Source organism: Varanus komodoensis, unplaced genomic scaffold (genome assembly GCF_004798865.1).
Source record: "Varanus komodoensis strain SLA01 unplaced genomic scaffold, ASM479886v1 scaffold11, whole genome shotgun sequence".
Classification (NCBI taxonomy): Eukaryota; Metazoa; Chordata; class Lepidosauria; order Squamata; family Varanidae; genus Varanus; species Varanus komodoensis.
This window is the reverse complement of record NW_025335317.1, coordinates 14,201,909-14,228,355: the sequence shown is the minus strand read 5'-3', so window position 1 is coordinate 14,228,355 and position 26,447 is coordinate 14,201,909. Positions and strand designations below refer to the sequence as shown.

At 41.7% G+C, this 26,447-nt stretch overlaps 1 protein-coding gene across 4 annotated transcripts in view; it reads right to left on the bottom strand.

The window, feature by feature from the left end:
* Positions 1-19,393, bottom strand: part of LOC123018385 (solute carrier family 22 member 15-like) — a 33,507-nt gene extending 14,114 nt beyond the window's left edge. For 3 of the 4 annotated variants that reach the window (XM_044420413.1, XM_044420412.1, XM_044420414.1), the window contains exons 1-6: positions 17,703-17,900; positions 12,282-12,428; positions 8,450-8,582; positions 7,240-7,404; positions 3,585-3,714; positions 1,922-2,143 (exon numbers count right to left, since the gene is read on the bottom strand). In XM_044420413.1, coding sequence (XP_044276348.1) covers positions 1,922-2,143; positions 3,585-3,714; positions 7,240-7,404; positions 8,450-8,582; positions 12,282-12,428; positions 17,703-17,786 — 881 coding nt within the window. In that variant the 5' untranslated portion in view covers positions 17,787-17,900. Of the gene's footprint in view, positions 1-1,921; positions 2,144-3,584; positions 3,715-7,239; positions 7,405-8,449; positions 8,583-12,281; positions 12,429-17,702; positions 17,901-19,259 lie in introns of those variants that run through there. The other variant, XM_044420415.1, reaches the window with a different exon arrangement.
* Between the last annotated feature and the right edge of the window lie 7,054 nt (positions 19,394-26,447).

Genomic DNA, 26,447 nt, shown 5'->3' with positions numbered 1-26,447 from the left:
CTCATTTCACATGCTAGCAAAGTTATGCTCAAAATCCTACAAGCTAGGCTCCAGCAGTATGTAGACCGAGAACTTCCAGAAGTACAGGCAGGGTTTCTAAGAGGGAGAGGAACTAGAGATCAAATTGTGAATATACGCTGGATCATGGAAAAAGCTAGGGAGTTCCAGAAAAACATCTACTTCTGCTTCATTGGCTATGCTAAAGCCTTTGATTGTGTGGATCACAACAAATTGTGGCAAGTTCTTAAAGAGATGGGAGTACCAGACCATCTTATTTGTCTCTTGAGAAACCGATATGCAGGTCAACAAGCAACAGTGAGAACTGGACATGGAACCACTGATTCGTTCAAAATTGAGAAAGGAGTTCAGCAAGGCTGTATACTGTCACCCTGCCTATTTAACTTATATGCAGAGCACATCATGAGAAAGGCGGGGCTAGATGAATCACCAGTTGGAATTAAGGTTGCTGGGAGAAATATCAACAACCTCAGATATGCAGATGATACCACTCTCATGGCAGAAAGTGAAGAGGAACTAAAGAGCCTCTTGATGCGGGTGAAGGAGGAGAGCGCAAAAGTTGGTTTGAAACACAACATTAAGAAAACTAAGATCATGGCATCCAGTCCTCTCACTTCCTGGCAAATAGATGGGGAAGAAATGGAGATAGTGACAGATTTTATTTTCCTAGGCTCCAAGATCACCGCGATGGGGACTGCAACCAAGAAATTAAGAGACGCTTGCTCCTGGGGAGGAAAGCTATGGCAAATCTAGATAGCATACTAAAAAGCAGAGACATCACCCTGCCAAGAAAAGTGCGTATAGTCAAGGCTTTGGTTTTCCCAGTTGCAATGTTTGGCTGTGAAAGCTGGACCATATGGAAGGTTGAGCACCGAAGGATTGAGGCCTTTGAATTGTGGTGCTGGAGGAGACTCCTGCGAGTCCCCTGGACCGCAAAGCGATCAAACCGGTCAGTCCTAGAGGAGATCAACCCTGACTGCTCTTTAGAAGGCCAGATACTGAAGATGAAACTCAAATACTTTGGTCACCTAATGAGAAGGAAGGACTCCCTGGAGAAGGGTCTAATGCTGGGAACAATAGATGGCAAAAGAAGAAGGGGACGGCAGAGAATGAGGTGGCTAGATGGAGTCAATGAAGCAGTTGGTGTGAGCTTAAGTGGACTCCGGGGGATGGTGGAGGACAGGAAGTCCTGGAGAAATGTTGTCCATGGGGTCACGATGGGTCAGACACGACTTCACAACTAACAACAATTGTAATTTGCAAAAACCAAACGAGAACAGCACTTCAAATGTTACCAGATTACTTCCTTCAGGGAAAAAAAAGACTTTTCAGCCACCCTTTATTTGAGATGCTTGGGTGGTTTGAAATAGACTGGCAAAGCTTCCAGACTCCCAACTGTTTAACAACTGCAACAACAAAATGCTTGTCCCACCCCAAATAAGCCTACCTAAATGAAGAAAGTATAAGGAAAAGCAGGAGTGGATTTTTGAGTGTGAAAAGGCTGTGAATTCATTTCTGACAAGGGGCTGGTTCACACATACAGAGGCGTGCATAAAGAACACTGTTCCAAATGAGAGCCATCATATAGCTCAATTATTATAATTCTCACAATAATGTCTAAGTTCCATGCCACAGATGTTCAGATGTTACTAAAATTTGGAAAGGGAAACAAACAAACAAACAAAACCCCTTAAATTCTCTGCTCTTTGAGCCTAAGGGGTGGAAGAGAGACCAAGACAATTATCTCTCCTGACTCAGAAATATATTTCTTACTCTTTAAAATACCAGGTAATAATAAAGCTGTTTCAATCTACCATCAACATAATAAACATTTCTAGGCAGCCTAGAATTACTACCCAGAGTTTGCTATTTTCATGTACAACTAAGAAACTCTATTAATTACCAGATATACATCAAGATGACAGTGCGCCACCAAAGGCCTGGGTGACTAATGAGGTTTAAGACACCAGGCGCTGAGTCATCCTTTTTAACTGTTCCTTTGCACTGTTTCAGTTTCACAATCAGTCTTTCCTTCCCATTTCCAAGAGCTATGTACTGTAGCACATTCTCCGCTTCTGCAGCTCTGCCTTGGGAATATAACCACCTTGGTGATTCTGGAAGCATACTGAAAAGAGAAACACCCAAACAGAAATCTTTTGCCTGCCCAAATGCTTCATCTATGCAGATTCTAATAACCTACATATTAACACAAGTGTCTGTCAATTATGGAGCCACATGGATTTGTTTTTAAACCTTGGCAAAAGCTGCCGAGCCTAGAAGGCAAGTAAAAATCCAAAACATTTCCTAGAATGTAGAAATGTGCTGTTTCTGGAAATGCTGGAACTGGGGCGACAATTTCCCATTAGCACTCTTTACTAAAGTCACTCAGGTAGCATGGGAGCTTTTCTCAACCCCATTTGTCTGTCATTGTTCCAACTGCTACTGTTTTGCAAACTATCCATATTTTACATGGTGTACTCATATTCAGTTGTGACCCAAAGCTAATGCTGCACTGCCATAAACCAACATTTGTGCAACGAAACCAGCACCTGCTCATGCAACTGGGGAAAGAGACTGCCAAAATCTGCCACTTTTCCCCTTGCTCTACCAAGCACTATTTCTGTCGCACAACCAATGGTTCTACACTTGTGCAACATCAGTAGCACAGGTGCTGTGACACAGTTGGATACTAACCAAGGCTTCCAATTATATGAACACATCTTTATTCTTTCTTGGTCTATCTTGCCAAATGCAGATATACAGTAAGCTTGAATCCTAGAATAAATCAAGGCACCACCATAAAATGTCTAATCAGTTTATTGCCACCTTGGCCTCTACTTGTGGTGCCTACAAATAAGCAAAAGCTTTTGTTTCATGTCTTTTGTATACAGCAATGTCTTGTTATTAAGTGACTGTTTGAGTCGGCTAATCAGTAGCAGTGCAATACAGACAATTATTTCTTTTAAATATATGCTCTGGCAATGTCTAGTAGTTGCTTCTTTTGGGGAGGAGGTTATTACAAAGATGAATTTTGTATCGGAACAGTCTTTAACATTTACTGATCCACACATTCTTTATATCATTTACCGGCTTCATGAAAATTAACAAATGGTCAGCATAAGTAGATACTCCATGCCTTTCTGGCAGCTAACAGAAAAAGACATACATTTCCTTCTATAATGCAATGGACTAAGAATCTTAGAATGTTTTCATTGTATGAATGGATGTCATATAAATGCCACCTTCAAATGCATACTTATTTGGATACTTGGACTATTTATGTTGAAGCCTATGAATAATGGTTAAAATGCTGTATGCATTTCATACTAAACCATGTATGTTTATTTAAAAATAGGATTTTAAACATTTGAAATTAACATATCACACATCTGTGAGTACCACACTGGGGATGCTTTTGTGGGCACCCCTCTTTGCAAACATTTCCAAGGGCACTGCACTGAGGACCCTGACTTAATCTATCTTACCATCCATCACTAGTTTTGGTTCAGATACACTTTGGGTTTAGTAGCTGCTTAACAACGTAATAGACATAAAATTCTACTTACAAAGAGAGAAGAAAAAAGAAAAGTCCTGGAGAATTTGATACAAAGGCAAGTAAACGCCACTCCCTTATATAATAACCCAATAAGGCATAAATTGCTATGCCAACTGCAAATGTCAAATTTGTTAATGAGCCTGAAAACAGAAACAAAAAAGAAGTTATTTCATTAAATACCAGATTAGTACATCAGATATATCAACTTTTTGCATATAAATGTAATTTGGATTCAGTTCTGTGACTGCTAGACAAATTCTAAATGGCTGCTAATGAATGCAGAGTACCAGCTCTGACCTCCAACATGTTCTGAGATTGGAGCTAGGACTCCAGCTTCAGAGTGCTGTCCCTCTGCCCTCACAAAAGTGACCCTGGAGACCCATTTTGTGGGTGCTGCAGGGCAGGTGGGGAGAGGTAAAAATAAGAACTGCCAGCATACAGAAGACCCTGGCGGCACCTATGTCTTCTGTCCTTGCAGTCCAGGGCAAAGGCTAACTCTTTTGCAGGGCACCCTTTGCCTCTACACTTGTTCTGGCATCCATAGGATGCCTGTAACCTCCAAGCTCAGACAGTTAGCCTAATTAGCTCATGCTGCTCTTAAAGAAGAATCCGAACCAGTTAAGAGTCTTCATGCATACACTACAGTTCCAAAAGTTTAAGTGACTCCAATTGGCAACAGTCAAAATGCTTTGCTTATCACATTCTTTGAGGGGAGGGGGTGTTAACAATATGAAAGTTGGTATTTTCACTTTTCAATACATCAACAGTTAATATTCCCCCTCCCGCCCCCCATTTAGGTTTTCACCTGTCTTCTTTACACTATCTTATAGAATCATAAAGTTGAAAGAGGCCTAGCAGGCCACCAGATTCAGCTGCCTGCTCAGTGCAGGAATCAAGTCACCCATCTGGATTTCAACCCAGCCCAACTCTGCTTAGCTTCCAAAATTAAGCAGAATCAGGCAGTTTAGGCTAGACTTTTCTGTAATAGTATCCCAACTGTGGAATGCCTTGCCAATGGAGAATCATCACCCACTTACTTTGCTGCGTTTTAGGCACCTGACAAAAACTTTTTTTTGACACACCTATGGTTCTACTTAAATTATCTATACTGATGGTACTCATTTTAATTTTAACTTCATTTATTAATTTTATTATTTGGCATTTGTCTGATTCTATACATTATGTTTTATTTTGTTTATTTAATAAGTATTTTAAGTGTATTATTTAGTTAATGTTGTTATTGATATTTTTATTGTAATGCTCACCCAGAGAACAAAAAGCCAATGGTCAGTTTTTATACAAATACAATAAATAAACAAACAGAAGCTCTGTAATTAAAGAATGAAGGTTTCACATACATATAAATTGCAAAAGTAATAGCTACATAGAAAATATAAATTTAACATTTTTAAAAATGAAATGGTGGTATCAAGGATTTCTCTTTGTTAGCTCACACTGGCTTTACACTGGATCACATTAGTCTGCATATAAGTCAAGTAAACCTCTCCATATTAATTGGAATTTATTTTCTATTAGTAATATTCCTTTTAACAGGTTGGTAATGTCAATATATTGTGAATCCTTCTGTGTATATCGTATCTTATTCACTATTTTATCTTCTCCACTTTTTTAAATCTTAGGAAAGGAACATAGCACATTAAGCTGCTTTAAGAAATTAGAGTAATATTGTTTATGAGCACTTATTTAAAAGATAGGCAGCTGAAGAAAGAAAAATGAAGCACGAGCAACAGATATAAGCAGGAAAAAAGATGAGAAAAGTAAATGCTATCATCAATGTTTTTGTGCATGCTCTGAACTATTAGAAACCCATTTTCTGAAGTTATCAACATTTCAATTCTAGCTGCATTTATAGGTGGAAGATCCCTCTAATATCAATGCAACACAAGGGTTTACTTCCAACTAAACATCCACAGGGATTGTGCTCAAAGTTTCCATATCCAAAGTAAAGGTAAAGGTTTCCCCGTGACATTAAGTCCAGTCATGTCTGACTCTTGGGGACGGTGCTCATCTCTGTTTCCTAGCCGAGGGAGCCAGCGTTTGTCTGCAGGCAGTCTCCGTGGTCATGTGGCCGGCATGACTAAACACCACTGAAGTGGTACCTTTTTATCCACTTGCACTTGCATGCTTTCGAACTGCAAGGTTGGCAGGAGCTGGGACGGAGCAACGGGAACTCACCCTGTTGTGTAGATTCAAACCGGTGACCTTTCGCTCAACCAGCCCAGCAGCACAGCGGTTTAAACCACTGCGCTACCTGCATCCCTTATAGCCATAGTACTGCAACTTTAATAAGATGCCATTTGGGCTTTCAGAATTTTCTGAATAACATCTATCTTTCAAGTGAATTTTGGAAGAGCAAAGTGTTTGTAATCTATTCTATGCATTGTTAAACTATGCTAGAGACCATCAGGGCAGCTCAAAGTGAACTTCAAAAGCCTAAGCTTACAGAGCTTCCAACGCTGCTGTCATGCCAACACATCCGTCATCAACACTATTGTCAGTGGCTTCCTCTCTTTGCCAAGTTTTAATCAACTGTGTCAGCCTGCTCAATGGTGGAGAGATTCTGAACAACACAGCACCTGAAGGGGCAGGCAGCAGCACAAAGCAAAGTGTATCTTCAACCTCTCAAGGGCCAGCTCTACCGGAAAATGATAGGTGAACCAAGGCAGCCAAACAGGAGGGAGACACCATGAAGGGAGAGTAGCCAGAAAGCATCAGGTTGAGGAAACAGGAATAGAAAAATGGGAAGGGGCATTTAGGAGAAGAAAAAAATCAACAAGAGAATGAGAACACAGCACCGTTCATTCCATTAAAGGTGAGCCAGACACAGCACGAAGGGGCAAGAGGAATAGTACAGAAGTGAAAAGCGAAAATAACTTAAGACCATGTTTTGTTTACAGCTCACCATGATGGTATAACTGAAAACCATCCAAACCAAGAAAACAAGTTATCAAGCCCCCCTGCTGGTTCAAATGTCTATGCATGCTGTCTTTTGATAGCTCATAACTGAAAAGCAGAGTACAATATGGAAAAGGCTTGAACATTACTGTCCGATCCAAGGTGGCTCAGGCTTCACATGCACATGTTGATATTGATCCTCAAGGTATCTAGTAATGAGCACGAGTGAGTGAACTGACCCTAGAACAAATGCTTTCTTCATCAGTGTTCATATATGGGACAAGATCATAGGCCTTCAGGCCAGGTCATATACTTAAATAATTCTACACAGTATCTAGTTTAAATGGGGTATGAGGTGGGGAGAAAAGAAAATTTGTAGGGTAAAAAATTATGTTGGGGGAAGAAAATGTGGGAGGGGATCCTGCCATTTCCTGTGCTGCTCAACAACAGAACTATGACTGACTATTAAGAGTAAGGGAGTAAAAAAGGTATTTTGTAAATGATGTTTCTCACAGCAAATAATTGATTCTAAACATTTTGAGACAAGTCTAAAATGCTTACTATTCTTAACTGAGCATATGGAGTCTAGTTCTCCTCTACGTACACAAGTTACTCAGCCAAAGCAGAACTAAGAACACTGACCCATTCTTACCACAAAGATTTACAGAACAGAGGAAAGGGTATATTTTCCCAGAATGGTAAGAAACACATTTTGTTCAAAGGATCAAGCCTGAGTTCTCATATCTTACCTGTCAGTGCCCAAAAGGATTTTCCTACATATTCTTGTGTCAAAACAAAAGCCACTAAAGACATACCACCATTTGTAATTCCAACAAAAAAGCGTGACATTGCAAAAACTTCATAGTTTGGAGCAAATGCCGAGACATACCCAAAAATGACATCAAAGAAAAGACCTGCACAAAATACATACCATAGGAAAACATTACTTGTTATAGTGAAATCCTATGCATATCTACTCAAAAGTGTATGTAGGTATAAAAAATGAAAAATTATAGAAAGGGGAAAAATACCCTTAATTCCACCCAAGTAAAAGACCATGCAGGATTTTTAATATCTTAAAATATAAGTAAAGCCATATTCAGAAATATCTAATACCTTCGAGTAAAACCAGGGCATGAAGACTGTGTAACTATTACTATTAATTTAACAAAGACAAAATATGCAAAGTGAATGCAGCAGAAGATGTTGGAGTTCTGGTCAAGTTTGTTGCTGTTACATGCAAATGGAGACAATTCCCTAGTAAAGGTACATAGGATACCACAGGCACACAGGAAATATAGCTAAATATATGCATATCAAACATTTCCTAATGAGGACACAAACAACCCATAAGAAGCCTAATCATCTGTCATGTGCACTACAGGTTGCACACACAACCACCAACCCACCATGACTTACTGCCAGGGTCAGTTGAAGAGACATGCAAACACACCCAACGTAACCTGGGAGGCTTTAAAGTATCCCTAACATTAAATTTTACTGTTGCACTAAAATACATTTTTTCTAATATGTAGTACTGATGGCACATTGGCCATGTTTAATTTTGCAGTTTTGGTTTCTAACTGCATACTTCTATAGAGTAATGCTACAATGATGTAACTTTATAATTTGAACGCTATAACTTATAACTAAAAAGCCAGTGTGGTGTAGCGGTTAAGAGTGAAGGACTGGGACTCCAGTGACCTGGGTTCTAGTCCCCACTCAGTCATGGAGCCAACTGAGTAACTCTAGGCCGGTGACAGACTTTCAGCCCAACCTACCCCACAGTGTTGTTGTTGTGAGAGTACAGGAGGAGGAGAATTATGTAAGCTGCTCTGAGTTTGTTATAAGAAAAAAAGGCAGGATATAAATCTAATACATACATACATACTATCAGTTGCCAGAATGGAACTATGCAAAGAAGTCTTGCCAGAGACACATTTTCCCCCATAATCTTACCTGTTAGATACACAGGCTTCCTACCCAGTTTATCTGACAATGGGCCAAACATCATATTTCCAATAAGCAAGCCAGCAAAATACAAGGATGATGCCAGGCTCACCTTATATGCTTCATGTTTGATTAAATACCACTGTTGGAAACAAAAAGAAACTTTTTTTCAGTTAAAATCGAGTAATAAACAGCCATTTATTTAATCTCAATGATTTGACGGATAAACTAGACATGATAGAAGCAGGTCTGCATGTCAAGATCAAGCTGCTCCTAATTCCTTACAGAACTCTCTGAGCTGATAAGGAAAAAAAATGGGGGGGGGATCCTGAATGCCTTTTCTGTCCATGCTAACTCACATATACTCCCCAAACTGCTGTTTCCCACCCAATTTTCACCCAAGACCAGGAGTAACACCGAAAAGGATAAAATCAACTTGGCCGGTACATTTTTTGGTGCGGGGAGGAACACACAGGGAAGCGTACATTGCCTTCTCTTGTCTCCGAACTTGCCTCACCCCCACTTTACAAGAGACAGTCTCAACAACTCATATGCTGACACATGGTTTGTGGTGTATCAATTAGTACTTCTTGCTCCCTTCCCCAAATACCTTATTAGACAAATTAAAAGTTTGGGGGAAACTTGAAATTTAAAAGGCAAGTTTTAATGGACTGTCATTGCCAAGCACTTGATTGCAATGCATTTCTATGTGACATGACATGCAACAATGCAAAAGGGCTGGAAACAAACCAAAAGGGCAGTAACAGGATTAAACAAAAGGAGTGGGAAGAATTCTTCTACAACCCCCACACTCAGAAATCGTCTCAAGAGGGAAGCACATCCACCCAGAGATCTCAGACCCCTGGAGGCACAGAAGAGCTCCCTGATCTGGAATACATTTTGGAGGTTTGTGTAAGGAAGAACTGCAATCTGACAGTGGTAACTATGGTAACTAGCAAAATATCAAGCTGAATTCATAAGGGCCACTTGTTTAAACAGCTGTCCCATGTATCCCAATGTAATTCTAGGCAGCCAGAAATTCAGAGTATCTGATGAAGTCCTTGAATATAGTTTAGCCATCAGTAAAAAAATGTATATTTTACAATCGACTGTTATTCAAGTTTGGGGAGTGGAGGGAGAAACGAGCTAAAAGGACCGACTTTGCTTGACATAAAAATGCAAGTGGCATAACATCACCCCTCTAATTCATCCTTTTAGCTATCTTGTTTACCTTTGTTACAAGTTTAGTTCCTCATCTAACATTCTTCTTAGAACTGCAGTTCTTAATTAAATAAAGCTCCAGTATGAGCCTTTCGTTCAGTTTACAACTGCAGGGGATTCAACTACAGCTCTTAAGTGTGAAAATCCCCCTCACTGATGAAATAATTTAAGGGAAATGGAAGGACTGTTATAAGTTTCCTAGGCTTTTGCCAAAGAAATATAGGAACCAGCTTTCAAAACTTAAAATGTAAAATAGCATTACATTTCACAAGTTTTAACATGCTTACTTTTGAAACCATTTTGAGTTGAGGGAAAAATATTAACAATGTAAAGGATACTAACAACATAAATTTATGTTTTGTGAGCTCATTATACCTTCAGACCACTGGCAAGTTCTTGAATAAGAATGTAAAAAAACTTATGACAGGTCCAAGATTATCTCGCTTATAAATAATACATGTGTAACTATCAGTATCGCATGAATAATATTTTATGAGTTTTCCAGCAGAGCCTTTTTTAACCCAAGTGAAGTGCAATGTTCCAATGTTCCAGACCATCATAAGCACTTCCACAAATACATCTGCAGAAGCAGAAATTTTATTACTTTATAAATCACCAAGCAGTGTCTCAGTCCCACCATTCCAGTTTGCCAGAATGTAATGCATAGAAAGTTATGCCTAAAGAACGTAAACATATTACATGGCTAACAGTGGAGCATGATGGGAAGAAAGCAGAAAAAAAGACACATGTTTTTAGCTGCTTAGGGTACAATTTCAATCAATTGCCTCTTGGATGATTGCATAGACTTTTTTATTTCTTCATCCTCAGAAACGGCTGAAGTGTAGATTTGCATTATGGTTATAACTGATAGATTTTCCACAAATTCTGATCGATAATATTTGGCTAAACTTTCCATTATACCCTCTTACTGCCTGACCTGCAATCTTCCCTCAGTATCATAACCACTCCATTCTTTCTGAGTTTGTCATTTCCAGAACAAAACACTAAATGTCCATTCTAGTCCATTTTAGTTTGTTCACACCAAGTACTGCAATGTACATTCGATTTCTTACTTTACAGTTTCCAGTTTGCCCTGATTCGTATTTCTCACGTTCCATGGATATATACATTGTGTAGCATCAGACATTCCTTTTGCCTCTGCACATGTCAGCCCCTAAACTTCTTTTTGGCTTTGATGACACAATTGGGTTACAATGCTATTCATACTTGTCCAGTGCATTTCCCCAATAGCCATTTGAGTGCCTTCTGACGTGGGAGTCTCGTCTTCTGACACTATTTCTGGTTTCATTTTGGATTGTTTCATCATAGGATTTAAAACATAAGAATATTCAGTAGTGGTTCACTATTGCCTTATTCTGTGTAGTACTAATCAGAGTTGGAAGACTAGAAACCTACTAGAAGGCTAGACTACTGAGGGAGTCTGGTCTCCTGGAGGCATTGCTCTTGACTTCCCTGACATGCTCAAACCCTGTCACCACATTAAGGTGTGCATCCAAGAGAGGGATATTAACATTTGTGGGTCTTAAAAACCTGGGAAAACAGAAATATTTTTGCCTAAATGATAGCAATGATGGCATTCCAAACGGAACAAGCACTATTAAGAAGCCCACCAGAGTACAAATATCAGGGATACCTGGAGAAGGCAGTCCAACAGGTATTGGAGTTCTAAGATAAACAGGGTTTTAAGATTAAGACGAGCAATTAGCTCATGTATATACAGGAAGACATGGAGTTGTTTCAATACAAGTGAGGTAAGATTTCTTTCCCTTGGCTCTTATCCTAGCTTTAACATTCTGGACTAGCTGCACATTCCAAAGTATCTTTAATGGCTACCCAGTATAAAGTGTTTTTTCAGCAATCCAACACTGAAATTGCCAAGGTGCGGATAACTGTGGCCAGACGTATCACAAACTATTTTTGAAACTCACCTCAGTTTCAAAAGTGAGTTTGCTATATGGCATGGGTGGGGGATGCTCTTTGAAAAATGTATATACAGAGTCACTCAGGTAAATGATATTGGATGTCTAATTCTTTGGTTCCTAGTCTAAAAATAAAGATGAAAACTGAAAACAGAGATTCAAGGACAAACGATAAACAGCAAAGGATGTGTAAAATGCCAACAGCGATACTGGACTGCACAAAGAGAAGCAGACTCGTCAGGCACGCAAGATCTTACAATATAAAAAATTTAACAGGTGGACTGAGCAACAATGTAGCACTTCCACTACCTAAGGATACAAATCATACTGTGATAGATTTTATGTCTTACAGAATTAAAAGTAACCATTTAATTTAAATATTTTTCTCAAAGTCAAGGCAAGACATAACATTTTGAATTATAGTTATTTAATAAAAGAAGAAATACTAGAACCATGAAGAGTTTTTAAGCTAGAGGCCTGAGAACTAGTTCAAGTGATTTCTCCTTTATCAGCAAATTCCATGACCTCATTTAAAGAAGAAATACAAAATGCACATAAATCCAACATAAGCATTTTTCTTCCAAGGTTTTAGAGGCAGCATTCTACACTGAAGCCATATGGGTGAAAGAAGAAACCTAATATGTAGAAAATGTTCAGTAACAGCAACGAAATGTACTTGCCTCTGTTGCTATGGACGTGAAGTTACTGACAAACCTGACATGTTTTGCAAGGGCTTCCGTATTAGCTGGAGTCCACTCTTCATCCAGATTATATTCTGGCACTGCTCCCACTAGCACAATAAGCATTGATTGAAATGCCACAAACACCTTAGAAGTAAAATAGAGAGAGTTTATTAGCTTCAACTATCATATAAATATATATGTCAGGTCACAAGAGGATCCCACTCTAGTGTGACTGGAAAACAAAATCCACAAGTTGACTATGTAGCCAGAAGAACAGGACATAAAGTAAAATGAAGGGAGCTTAGCAAATATATGCAGTTTTGTCACTCCACTTATTCACATATACAGGACTGGTCTTTATGTACCCCATGGGTCAAAGTAACGCACGGCTTTTGGAAACATTCTCAGTGAGGGGCAAGGCTGACCTCCATCCAATGCTTGCTAGACTGGCCCTCATTGACATGAATGGGTTTTACTGCATCTCTGTCCAAAGAGTAGAGGAGGCAAAGTGCAAGTTCCAGAAATACAATAAAACTTTTTTCTGAACAGACATACCTACCATCATAATAATGAGCATTTTGAAAATATTTAACAGGCATTTTTAGCAACAAATAGGGCAAGACTAACATTATTCCACCGGCATAGAGTAAAAGCAAGCACATTTACTATGAAGTAACTGGAATCATATGTAGGATCATATTTGGCTATTAAGAAATGTCTGAATATTTAAATTTGTAGAATGTAATATCTAATAGGAGAGCAAGTGTGGTATAGTGGTTAAAAGGCATGGGACTGGACTCAGGAGATCCAGGTTCTAGTTCCTGTTCAGCCATGGAGCCAACTGCGTAATTTTGGGCCAGTAGCAGACTCTCAGCCCAACCTACCTCACAGGATTGTTGTGGGATTAAGACAGAGGAGGAGGAGAATTATGTAAGCTGTCTTGAGTTGCTTGAAAGGAAAAAGGCAGGATATAAATATAATAAACAAATGAATACAATATTCAATCTGATGACCTTTTGGTTACCAAATTCAACTGCTGTTAAATCAATTTATACTAAACATATAATCTCACTTTATTGACTGTTAAAGGAACTGAGTTAAGTTTATGAATAATCTTTAAAATAAAGGCCCCAGTCATGGAAGCAGTAAGAGGCCATATTTCAGAGTCATGACATCAATGTTGTACTTTGCATCTTGGCTTCAATTACTACACCTCATTTCTACATAACTAATTGGTGTGGTTGTTAACAACAGTGGAATTCAAAATGCACACAGAGGGTAACCTAGCAGATATCTACTGATCTGAGCCAAAAATGCAACATTTGTGCCAGTATAGTTAATAATTTATTAATATTACTTTGAGCAGTACAACCTGTGAAAAGAAAGATGAGAAAGATCAAATCTGCCTATCTTTTCACTGAGGAAAAACAGCACTTCTGAAAGAATTTGTCCATTGTTAGTTGTCGTTTGATGGGATTGAGAGGGCGGTGGAGGAGAACCTGTCATTAACATTCAAGTCTGAATTTAACTACAAAAATATATAGCCCTTCCACAGTTCAAATATGCCCACAGGTTGGCTTCCCATCAGGTACAACAGAAAGGAGCAAAAAAATAGAAGTATATCCCATTGATCATTCTAAGGTTCATTCTTGCTGCCTCCACTGCAGAGATACACATAAGCTGTATGTATATCTTAGAGATCAAGACCCTGAATCTGGATTTGAGAGCCTTTCTTGTACAACTGCATCTCCATTCATTAATTTACTTATTAATTCAAGAGTCCTGCATTCAAGAGTGATTCGCCATACTCAAGAGTGTGAGCACGAATGTATGCTATGCAGTTGACTCAACTGCCATTTACATGCATCCAAGTTACACTGATTTAGAAAATCTGCACATAAGTGAAGCATGCTTGGGTTGTGAGGATTCAAATTAAATAACAAATCCATGAAGCCAGACTGTAACGTGCAAACTGTGCATCTACAGCCTAAATTAAATGCTGGCACAGCAGCATGGGAGCTCTTCCCATGGTGTGGTCCCATGCTGCTCAAGTAACATGTAGTTAGAAGAACCACATGAACAGGATGAATTACTTAGTTCTTGGTCAGTGCTGGCAAACTAATAATTGCTAACTCCCAAAATGGACTTGAGATATTGAAAACAACAACAATGAAACAGGAAAGCTTTTACCAAGATTTTAGTCCATCTTGAAGGCTGCCGAAAAAGCTGCATTTTTGAAACAGAAACCACTGCAGTGTAAATAACTGTACAAAAACTGTATATCAGTTGTTGTTGTTTACATGGGATGACTGTACATTTAGGAAGGCTTACTTCTCAGTAATAGTGTAGCCAGAATCTTGCCTGTTAAACAGGTAAATGGGGCTCAGTTCTCTAGTTGGTTAAGTCCTGCCTCTGGAAAGAAATATAGTTCAATAGTGACACACATGCTTTCTCTACAGATATTCTCAGGATCAAACACTTACAATTCCTGTTTTAAAAAACCAGGTAGTACATGATGGGAAGGCTTCCACCTGAGACTCTACAGCAGGGGTCTCAAACTCAACTTACCTGGGGGCCGCTGGCAGTAGAGTCTGGGTGAGGCTGGGCCGTATCAAGTATGCCACCGCCGCGGTGGGGGTGGGCCGCTCATCCAGAGGCCGGCCAGGGCGCCGCTGGCGCTTTGAAGGCCGCAGGGCCTCTCCCCCGTGCCCCGCCCCTCCCGGCAATCGGCCCGCAGGCCGCGAGTTGGAGACCCCTGCTCTACAGAACAGAATGCACTGGGCTAAATGGAAAAATAATCTGACCTGCTATATAGCAAGAAGTTATACTCTTACATATCTGATTCCCTAGCCACATTCTGACCTTATAAGGCTGTAGCCAAGCACTTCTCCACACCACACTTCAAGGGAGAACTCAGGCTTACTGCAAACTAGGTTTTCTGTGCCAAAGCTAGTGCATGACAAGAGAGGAAGGAAGGAGGACTTAACTCCAGCTTTAGAAAGCATGCAGCTTTAAGAAGCTGTGGACTAACATCCAATTGTAGCCACTACGCATACACATGTTGGAAAGCCATAACTACCTACAGCTTTTCAAATCCTAAACACTATACATACACATAGCTATTCATCTTATATGATGATCTGCAAATGTTTTCCATGTTTTCACCAAATGGAACTATATTTACATTCTGCACAAAGTGATTTACAGGTAATTCAAGCTTTTGAAAACTACAGAAACAATGGTTTGGGTGGATCATAATCTTCATAGACCAAATAGCAAACAAACCCTATGATACATTGCACCATAAATGAGCAACAAGCTCAAACATTCTCTCCACTTTCTCCTTCCTTCCTTTTATGTGCAAGGTGTGCTTAAATGAAAAAGAGAAAAGAGGCAGAGCTTGATGAAGTTGTATTCTGCTCCAAAACCCAGTTTGTTGGACTGGATGGCCAAAATTTGACCAAGATTCTAGTCATCACCTTGGGAACAAAAGATTTAAGAATGACCTAAATGAAGTTGCAGCATTGCCCATAAAGTCTAAAGGGAAAAAAGGGGATTTAAAACCATGTTGTATCTGTTAGGTGTATTATTTTGTTCACCAATCATAATTTTGACATTTTGAGGTTTTATAGCAAGTTTATTCCTTTCCATCCTTTATAAATTAAGAAATGATGGATATGTTAATGTTAACTTTGCTCAGATAATTTTGTAAAATAATCCTTATTATTAGATGTCAGGGCAACTACACTATTATTTTTTCCAAGCCTGAAAATAAGCACACTAATCTACAATATTCCTTTGGCACATTCACTGAATAGCTGAAGCTTCCAAATCCCATTCAGGCTTCTTATTGCCCTAACAGGTTATTCTTGGCTACCTACAACCATAAAGAAAGCCAGTCTTGTGCAGGGACTAGAGCCCTGGTCAGCTAATTTTTGCAAGAGGACATCTTGTGAAGTGAGTTTAACCATAATTCGCAAAATGACCTGCTACCAACTCCTGTGCTCCCTCTAATGCATCTGGGTTGCTACCTGAGAGTTGCCAGTTAGATTCTCAGGTGCCAATTTAGCCCAGAAATCTCCAGTTGCAGATCCCTATGCTGAAGGAACCCTAAACACAAATACCCGCCCTAAAATGTGTTGTGGAAGAAGTTAGGCTGTGTGCACCAGTTTCTTGGCCAGAACCAATGTCTCTGCTAGTTCCTTGGCTCTCAGACCACCACACGCTTAGTGAAAGCCTGAAAGAGGAGCCTATGTGAATATTCTGAAAATAGAGTTAGTGAGGACATTTGTGTTGGGGAGGGACCAAAACATCTGGCCTCTGTACATTCCTTGTCTTTTGTTAATAGGGCTACTGTTGTGGGAAACCCTGGTTTCTCACAACCTACAGTGTTTATCTCACAGGGTTAATGCAAAAGAAAATGGAAAGAAATGCAACACTTTGATCAGGGATAGTCTCTCTGGATATGACTCTCCAGAAGTTTTGGCCAACAATTTCCATCAGCCCTAGGAAATGGCTTGTCAGAAGCCCAGTTGCAATCTTTCCAAGTGAAGTAGCATCTAATCACTGCACTTGTATTTCAGGGACTAGTCTCTCCATCCCCTCACCTAGAGTGCACACATGGCAGGCTATCCCAAGTCCACTTCCTTCAGAGCAAGGAGATATGGCTCACTCTGCTGTTGAGACACTGGAAGGGCCCCCAGCTCAATGGCAGAGCCCCTGCTTTGAATACAGATTCGCCTGGATTCGTTGCCCACCATGTCAAGACCAGGCTGGAAAGAGTCCTGCTTGAAACCCTGGAAGCTGACAATACTGGGCTAATTGGACCAATGGTGCGACTCAGTATACTGTACCTTCCCTATGTTCCTATGACACGCACTCTGTGCATGCACAGGGAAAGCTGAGCATGTCTAAGAGATGTTGTAGCTCAGTGACACAGTGCACGCTTTGAAGAAAGAAGGAACCAGGCTCGATCCCCGACGTCACCAGGTAGAGCTGGGAAAGAAACCTGCCTGACACGGAGGAAGGGCTGCGAGGCAGCGCCAACCATACTGAGCTAGGGGGACCCATGCTGCGACCCCCGAGGTTGCTTCCCATGGGCGCTGCAGCACCACAGCCCCCTCCCTGTGGCATCCCAGGCAGTCTTTTCCCAGCCCACACGGGAGGCGGCACCCCCACCCAACCCAGGCGCCGCAGCTGCTTCCCGCGCGCCCGGCCAGCAGAGCGCGCCGCCCGGAGCCTCGGTCCACGCAGCGCCCCGGCCGTTGCCCTGGCGACGCGAGCCGAGCGCCTCTCGCCCCCTCCCCGCGCTTGCTTCGCCTCCGGGCAACGGTGAGGAGGAGGTGGGCGACGGGGCCCGCCAACAGGCGGGCAGGGGAAGGGAGGAGAGGAGCCGGGCGGTCTTCCCCAGGCTCCCACCTGCAGCAGCACCAGCAACGCGGTGAGTCTCTTTTGCCTGGCGCCGAACTCCCCCACCAACCCAAAGGCCTCGTCCAGGTCCATGGCTGCGCGCCGGGCCTCTCCGCATTATCCCCGTCAGACAGTCCGCGCGACCGAGCGAGCAGCGGGGCCTGGAGCGCAGGGCGCGCTTGCCGCCGCCGTTGCCGTCTCGAGGTGCTGAGGTGGCGCGGGAGGGCAGGAAGCGCGGAGGAAGAACCCGTTGTCATAGCGACCCCTGCCGTCCGCTGCGCGCACCGCGCCGGCAAGGCCGGGGGGGAGGCGGGGCAAGCGCCCCCTCAAGCGCTGTCACTCTTCGAGGATCAAGCCGGAGCCAAGTCTCGGGCGCATCGCGCCGCGCGTGCGCAGAACGCGGGAGGGAGCGCCCTGCTTTGAGGGAGGCAGCGTGATGCTTTGGATGTTTACTCCGAGCAGCGCGTGCGGAGTGCCGTGAGACTACCGTATTTATTGCCCATGAAGCACTTTGCAAAACGCGGAAACGCCCTGCGCAGTGGGATTAACAGTCTAGTTTCAAGCTAAAATCTCCTAAAGCTGAAAAGGAACCAACTTGGGGCGCCTGCAGGCGTGTGGGTCCAAAAATCCCATCACCCAGAGCCACTGTGCTTGCTGGGCATTATGGGAGTTGTAACCCAGCACATCTGGAGGAGGACCGGAATGGGGAAGGCTTGACCGCTTCAATGGGGTTAGACCTCAGCAAGGTTGTTGTGATGATAAAATGGATCCATTTAAACTGCCTTGAGTTCCTTGCAAGAGGAAAAAGGGAGAGATATAAATGCAGTGTAATAATAATAGTAATAATAATCCTATGTACACTTAAAACTCTTGTTGTTATAACTCAGTGAGGAACCCAAGGCAGATTACATAGACCTCCTCCACCTTGTTTTAGCCACACAACCACCACCCTGTGAAGTAGGTTAGGCTGAGAGTGAAAGCCCCAGTGAACTTCATGGCTGAGTGGAGACTAGAACCAGGATCTCCAGATCCCCCAGGCAACACTTTAACCGCAGCACATGCTGGCTCTCAAACCACTACTCAAACTTTCATTTCCAAATGAATGCCATAAGGATTCAGTCCAGCAAATGTTTCAAATCTCCATCACTGAGACTAACTGCAGAAGCAGTATTTATGTCTGTATGGAAACATGCATAGGATCAGGCTACAGCTGGCTTTGCTACTGCCTCTACGGGTAGCTGCTGTTTGGTGTGGAAGATAAAAACATGCCCAATTCCTTCCTTAGCACACAGAAAACTATCAAATGTCCTTCCCATCCCTTGTCAGTGCCTGCCTTCCTGCCTTCAGCTGTCTACCGGTGATCAGCATGGTGAGCCTATTAGTACCAGCACAAGGGGAAAGAAAAGGCCCTGACACTGCTGAGAACGCACAGATAATAATTTATAACAGGATTGTTCCTCGCAGATGTTTGGGACCGCAGCTCAGGCATTCCTGACTATTGGCCATGCCGGCTTGGGCTGCTGGGACTCACAGTCAAAAACATCTGGAAGAGAGCAGATTACCCACCTCTGATTTACACGTACAAATGGCATTGGAAAGCGAACGGCACACAACACCTCTGTGTGCTGGTTACGTCCTCCTCCCATCACATTTTTGGCTCTTGCTGCTGGGTTTCTCCTCGATGACTTTCCTCCACTGCTCAGCACAGAGAGAAGCGGCTGTGCCAGTGACACTGTGTAGGCGTCGCAGACACTTCCTCCCCTGGCAAGTGCTCCTTGCAGCTGAAAGCAAAAGGCAGAGATGGAAGGGTTCTAGTAGCAGCACTGTCAAGCAAAAAGGGGTGGAGAAGGAGAATTAAACTGGCAAAGGCAGTGGGAAGCAAGTAGCAACCAAAGAAGTCGTATTTTAAATGGTTCCAATGACTGCCGGGAGAAAAAGTAGACGGTACATGACTGCATACATTGGATGTGGGTTCACAGAACCATAGAACAGCAGAGTTGGACAAGGGTTAACAACTTGAGGCTCAGTTTGGGCAAGATGGAGGAACTGTTTGGTCAGTAGAAAAGCTACTCTGGGGCTTTGAATGCCACCTGTTCTGTGTGGGGAGGCACTTCTAATGAACAACCAGATCTTGGAGGTTTTCCAAAAGGATCAGGTAGTGACTTTGCCCAGCTTTTCCTGGGCCGCTAAGTTGATGAATGTTTGGAAGGAGCGCCAGTTTGAGTACATTCCTCTGCGTGCTTAGACAGCATGGCTGACAGGACCAAAGTTCAGACTTGTAGGTTTTTTATCCATCTATTTAAGCATATGTAGAATTGCATCTTTAATTATGATTCATTTACTATTCAGATGTATATACCACTTTCTACAGAGATATCAAAACAGTGAGCAGAGAGGCAGTACTTGATACAGCAGCCAAAGCTGGAAATTCCTTCTTGTTCTACCCGTACTGCTCTAATGACCTCTGCCATAAGTCCTCACTTATTGCATAATAAATTTATCATTTCTCCATTTGGCCCCTTCCATTTAATTCTAACATTATAAGCCACTGAGAAAGCTTTGTAAAAAAAAAAAAAAAAGTTAATTGACATCACACATTTCCAAGAACATGTCAACTTCCTGAGTTGGAGTTACCAAAGATTTATTCAAAGTGCCATTTTAAAATCTGAGAGATTTGCATATTAATTGGAACCTCAATGACTGTGGAGTTCATTCACTTAAAATCTAGTAACTAATATAAAGATCTGGTATTGTGCATCTTTAAATGGAATCACTTCCTGAGGTTTTGATGTGGTGGTGCTGGTGTTCCTTTTAAACAGGAACATTACTAATTTCTAAACAGAATGATCAAAACAAAAGTGGCAAATGAAGTTACCATATATATCAACAGAAATAAAAAAGAGACTGAACATTCTCTCCAGGGTTGGACTACGTGTACTTTGAAGATTGTTGTTTGATCCTGCCCCAATAATCCTCTGCAGAGCACCGTAGCAGATTTTGTTATTTTTATACCTAAGTTCCCGAGACTGCACATTGCGCTAGGTGGAAGCACGGCTATAAAAGAGCAGGCCAAGTGTGCCATTTAATTGAATAGCGCTGGTCTATCATTAGATAATTTGCCGTTTTCCCAGCTCAGAAATACCTTTTAATGGAAAACACTAAGCCTATAATCATTCATAAACAGAGCAGGCTATCTGTACAGTAGAGGTGTATTTCCATCCCCACCTCATGCAAATTTACTTTTTTATACCTAAGATAAGCAAGTATGCTTGCGCTGGGGCAGAGGACACAAAGAGTACATACGTGGACAATACTCAAAGCAAATCACTAACTGTGACAAATGTCTGGCTTATACTAACGAAAGTCGGGAAAGGGGTAGATAGCACTAAATCAGTTTTTAATTTAGCCTAGCATGCCTGTGTCTCAAGGCACATATGGTAGAAAAACAGTATCTTTCTGTATCATCTGGCTTGCCTGATGAGAGGCTAAGCTAGCAGTAAACCAGCTGGTAGTGCTTAGGTATAAACAGGAAGGGTTTGGGAAAATTCCTGCATATTATTTTTAATATGAACAAATATTTATAAACATTTGAAATTTTACAGCTCATAAACCTTTAAATTGACCCGTTTCCTTATTCTTTGGATACCTGCTTGAGGTACATTATTGATTAGTCATTACCTCTGAGATGTTTGCTGTAGAATCCTTATGTGTCCTGATGAATTTTTCCCAAGCAGTTTCAAGGCTTCTCACATTTCCACTGTGATCCACATTTTCACTTAAAAGTGTGAAAGTTTGCATGGGCAACTGATTGCTCTCTCACAGCCCATTACAGGGCTTTGGGCATGAAACATGATGGTTTAGATCAGGAATCAGCAACTCTTTAGCCCTGAAGCACTGCTGGGTTGAGAACTACAATGCATGTATGCACACATGGCAAATCTTGGGTTTTTAGTAAAAAACAAAGTAGACTTGGCATGTTCCAGAGTAGATCTTGCACACCCTGGTTCAAAATATTTGAGTCTTGGGAATACTTGGGATCTGTGAATGCCACCTTACTTTTTAGATACAGCCAGTTTTGACTTTTATGTGCAGATTTAAACACATGCTTCATAAGCCTTTGGGATGAGCTGCAGTGAAACCATTGAAGAAATGGAAATATAAAGAAACGAACTCCCACTTTTTTTAACAGAGGCTTAGTTTATGCACACTATTTCCACTGTTTTCCTTGGTTCTCATCAAAACAGGATCTGAGAATTGTTTCCATCAGGGAGTCCCTACTTCAAAAACAAAAGAGTTTGGCATTGTTGTCCTTTAGTGACCACTTTGGTTGGAGGTTCTCATGAGCCTCTCTATGTGGGTCTTCACAAAAACGTTCCAACATGTGCAACACCCTCCAGTATCCACACAGAGAATGAGAACTACACGACTATTTCTCTTGGCATCCAGAGTGAAGAGGAAATTCATGCTAAGAACCCTTGTGCCAAAACAAACACATTTTGTTCTTAAGCAAGAAATTGCTAGAATATCTTCCTGGTAGACCAGCCACTAAGTTACATTCCCAAAAGCTGTTTGGCCTCCAGCCATGGAATATGGTCTGGGATAAGGCATGAGTCAGAGCTTTCAACTCAGGAGGTTCATCTACATAGTCCACCCCCTCCCCCTCAAAAAAAAAAAAAAATGAAGCAGGAAAAGAAGTAATGTCTAAAGTAGAAAGCAGCAACTGGAGTCCCCTGAAGCCAAATCTTACCCTAAGTTTCCAGCTTCAAAACAAGAGAAAGATATTGGTGCTCTGTGGAAACTGGATTTGGCAGAAAGCCACTTGTTTTAGTCAACATATTTGTGTACTGTCCTTCATCATATTGCATTAGAGAGGAAGGGGTAGACCCTGTGCACAAGGCCCTGAGAACAATTTCTTAAGAAATAGTTTAAAGAACAAAGTAATCATAATTGGTAGCATGCTATATGAAACGCATACTTGATAGTTGTATGAGCCATTCAAAGGCACTGTATTCTCATAAAACGCTTTAGATGCAGACTTTTAACTAACTCCTCCTTTAATCCCTCCCCATAATGCCCCGGTCAGCAAGATACAGGTGGAGAAAAAACAGATGGTTCAAAAGAAGGAGCAGGGTCTACAGATGGAGGAGGAAGAACAACATTGTGAATCTCAAATTTGAAAAATAATCCTCATTTACAATGGGAAGTCCTGCAGATACCCAGATGTGCTCTGCTGACAAATTCCAAGTCAGCCTAAAGGATTTCCTTGGATAACCACCAGCTGGAATACCATGGGACTATTATAGAATAAGAAAAGTCAGAGTTGAAAAAAAACCCCAAATATGAATACTTCAGAAATGATCCAAACTATTGGATCAACTGTAATTTATCTTGATGGGAATTTACCTGAAAAAGCAGGCCAGGCCTCTGCCCCATTTGCAGAAGAAACTGGATGGCTACCAGAAAACACAACAGATATTTCACTCCTAAACCTATGCTCATTCAGCTTAATGCCACGAGCCACCCTTTCCAAAGCCTGTTCTTCCAGCCAAATTCTAAAAGAAATATGTTATGGCTTAATAGATAACTGGGAGGTTGTTCACCTGGGAATGGGTATAAGCCTCTTAACTCAAAAAGTTATGTTCCACTTTAATGCCAGAATTGCTGTTTATGTTCAATTCAGAGAATTCCTTGGACCATGTAATAATGTTGGATAATGTAGGAGAACAGCATATCCCCCAGTGCAACAATAGATCACCCCTTGGCCATTTGGCTAAGGTCAAGGGTAGTATAAATTGCATGTCCAATTTATAGTTTCTAGTATGTATTTCATAGGGCTGAGTGGGTGTACAAGGGAGAGCATTCATTTCTCACTAGTAAAGCTAAAGCGTTGCTTTGGTGTGCTCCAATAGGTGAGCAAAAATGGTAAAACTGAAGTCATACTTTGGTCATATCATGATAATTGAAGACGATCATGCTAGGGAAAGTCAAAGGCAGGAGAAGAGGGAGAACAAAGATCAGTTGGAATGATTCCAGCAAGGAAGCCACAGCCTTGACATTCATTCATAGGGCTGCCTTATGTTGGAGGTATCAGCATAGAATCAACAATGAAGCAGCAGCCTTAAAGCATGGTTAGACTAAACGCATGGGCAGGGTGCCAGCAACCAGCAGGTAAGGATGTGTAAGGGGCTTGCAATGAGCACCAGCCATTGTTAACCTGCAGTGCCCAAGAATGCGCACAGCGCCGGGGTTCCCTCTTTGGAATGGCCAACTGGGGAACCCCCCGGTGGATGACAGGCTGAAAGGGCTATTTCCTTGTAACATCTCAACCCTTTGCATTGCCAGGCATGCCGAGAACATGCTTGGGATATGCAGAACTGCTGGAAAGACTACTCTCAGAGGGAGGTGGACCCATGGTTTGAAAGTACTGGGTTGTGCATTCAATGGCCAAGGCAATCTGAGAGGAACTGCTGCATGTCCCTTGGGTAAAAAAGCGGATATGGCATTGGGGAGCTCTCTCAGGGCCAAACTGATGCTGCTGAAGTGAAGCTGTTATGAGCTTATGCTGCTACAATGCCCATCCACCCAGTACAGAATGGCCCAGAATGACAAAGGTATTCCCAAGGACTTCTTCACTGTACTTCTCTAAGTGCTGGGAAACTCACACATAGTAAGTATTTGTTGCTTTAAGCCTGCATTTATTTTGTAGCAGGCTGAAGAAACAGCATGATGCGAGAAATGGAGGTGGGGGAACAATTACCTGTACGAATGAATACCCCCAGAGCAGATGTTTCAGCAACGCTCATTATATTTTGCAAGTCTCTTAAAGTAGATTTTACTCTCCTCTTTTCTTTTACAGCATACTTATTAGAGTTTCGCTGCAGATAAGTAGCATCTATAGTGCAGGATTTCAAAGCTCTGAATAACGTGAAACCCATGAAGTAGCTGGGAGCTGGGTTTGCCCCATTCTGCAGATCAATTTTATAAAATCTATTGGGCATTTTCCTTTGTGAAACCTTCACAAGGAATCAGTTGGTACAACTTCAAATCTGCAACCAACCCAACTCTTACTGGGGCAGGTTCCTGCACTCCAGCCAAGTAAAAGTACACTCTGCAACAATGTGAATGGAAATAACTTCTTCATATGTATGCAACTCGACAGCACTGGATTCCAGTCTTAAGTATGACATCACAGGGCTTGCTAACATCCAAGGTCTCACTGCGGTGGAATTTTCTGCACAAGAAAATCAGCCAGTTCTAACAAGTGTATAAATACATGGCCTATGAGTCCCTTCTTTCCAGGTGTACCTCCTTCCGAGCCCCTTCCAGTTCAAGTCTGGCATGAGGCACTCTTCAATTATTCATTTTACGCAGGCTTAACAAATAGCCTGTCCCAGGCATCTTAAATAACTGAGATATACTTTAAAGAACAGTCCATATCCACCCTTGGAAGCATACTTTGCAGTATTCGGTTTAAAGTCTTAGTAGCTTAAGGAAACTCAGCTCGCAGCTATAAAATGTCCTTAGAATTAACTCTCGCCTATAAAGTATTTACAAATTAGGTGAGTTGCAAATCAATTCTAAAAAAATTACTCATCTTTGGCAAGATACATGAACAGTCTTAAATGGTTAAAAATGTACTTTGAGAATTGAGGGGGTGGGCAGAACAGCCAGCCCACTTAGATGATTCCAAGACATTTAGTCTTTGACAAAATTGCACGTTTCACATCCCAGTGGAGAAAAAAAGCTGACAGGCCACATACAGCTCACTTGCACACGTGTTTCCAATCAAAACTCCTACCCGAATGATCACCAGTCCTGTGGCTGGGGAGGAGGAAACTTTGGAAAGGCAGAACGCATGATTTGTACAAGAGAAACACTTTTTTAAACGAAAATGAGATATTTATTTGATAATAAAAGGTTTAAAATCCCAGTTATGTTTGGCAGTCTAGATTTTTTCGTGCACCTTAAGAAGGCAAGTCCACTGCGATACAAAGGGCAAGTCTGAACCACTGCTTTGAAATTGCTTGGAGGTTGAAGGCATTTGTATGCACCAAAAAGTCCTAATTGCTACCATGTGTGGCCGTTCATGGTCCCATCCTACCATCATTTATCTACGTGAGTTCCAATTATGACGAGTATCTAGAAGGCCAATGAAACTAGTTCAGCCTTAAAGCTGTTCTCCCTACAGCTGCTGCACTCCCCACTCTATTTGAAAATGAGGTGGTTTCAGAAGAGCTTGCAAAGCAAAGGGCATGGACCTCAACAGTGAAAAGAAAGTAAGAAGTCCAGGCAGCTTCTTCAACCTCAGTCAATATCTGTCGTCATCCTTCTTCGGAGGATTAGAGAGGATGCCTTCGGAAGACTGCTTAGAGCGTGTGGATGGAAACTTGGCTCCATTATGGGGTGGAATAATGGGGTGGACTGGGTATCACCTGCTAGGTTTGTCAGCTGGCCATGCCCCCTTCTCCTGCACCCACTCGCTTTCTCCCAACGCTGTTTGTGATTGTCCAGGTGTTGTGCAGTCCCTCTGCTAAGGCTTAGTTGCTTGCAGCAAGAGATATAAGTTCAAATTTGCTAGGGGAAGGTTGTATTTTTGGTTCCACCCCTTCAGCCTCTGATTTTGTTCGTCTCTGGAATCACATCCCAATAGCTTCTCCAAAATGAAATTCAACCCATGGGTTGAAAAAGGCTTGACAATCCTGGTTAAAGATTCTCTACCCCTGGTTTAGGAATTATTCAATGTCACACAATTTG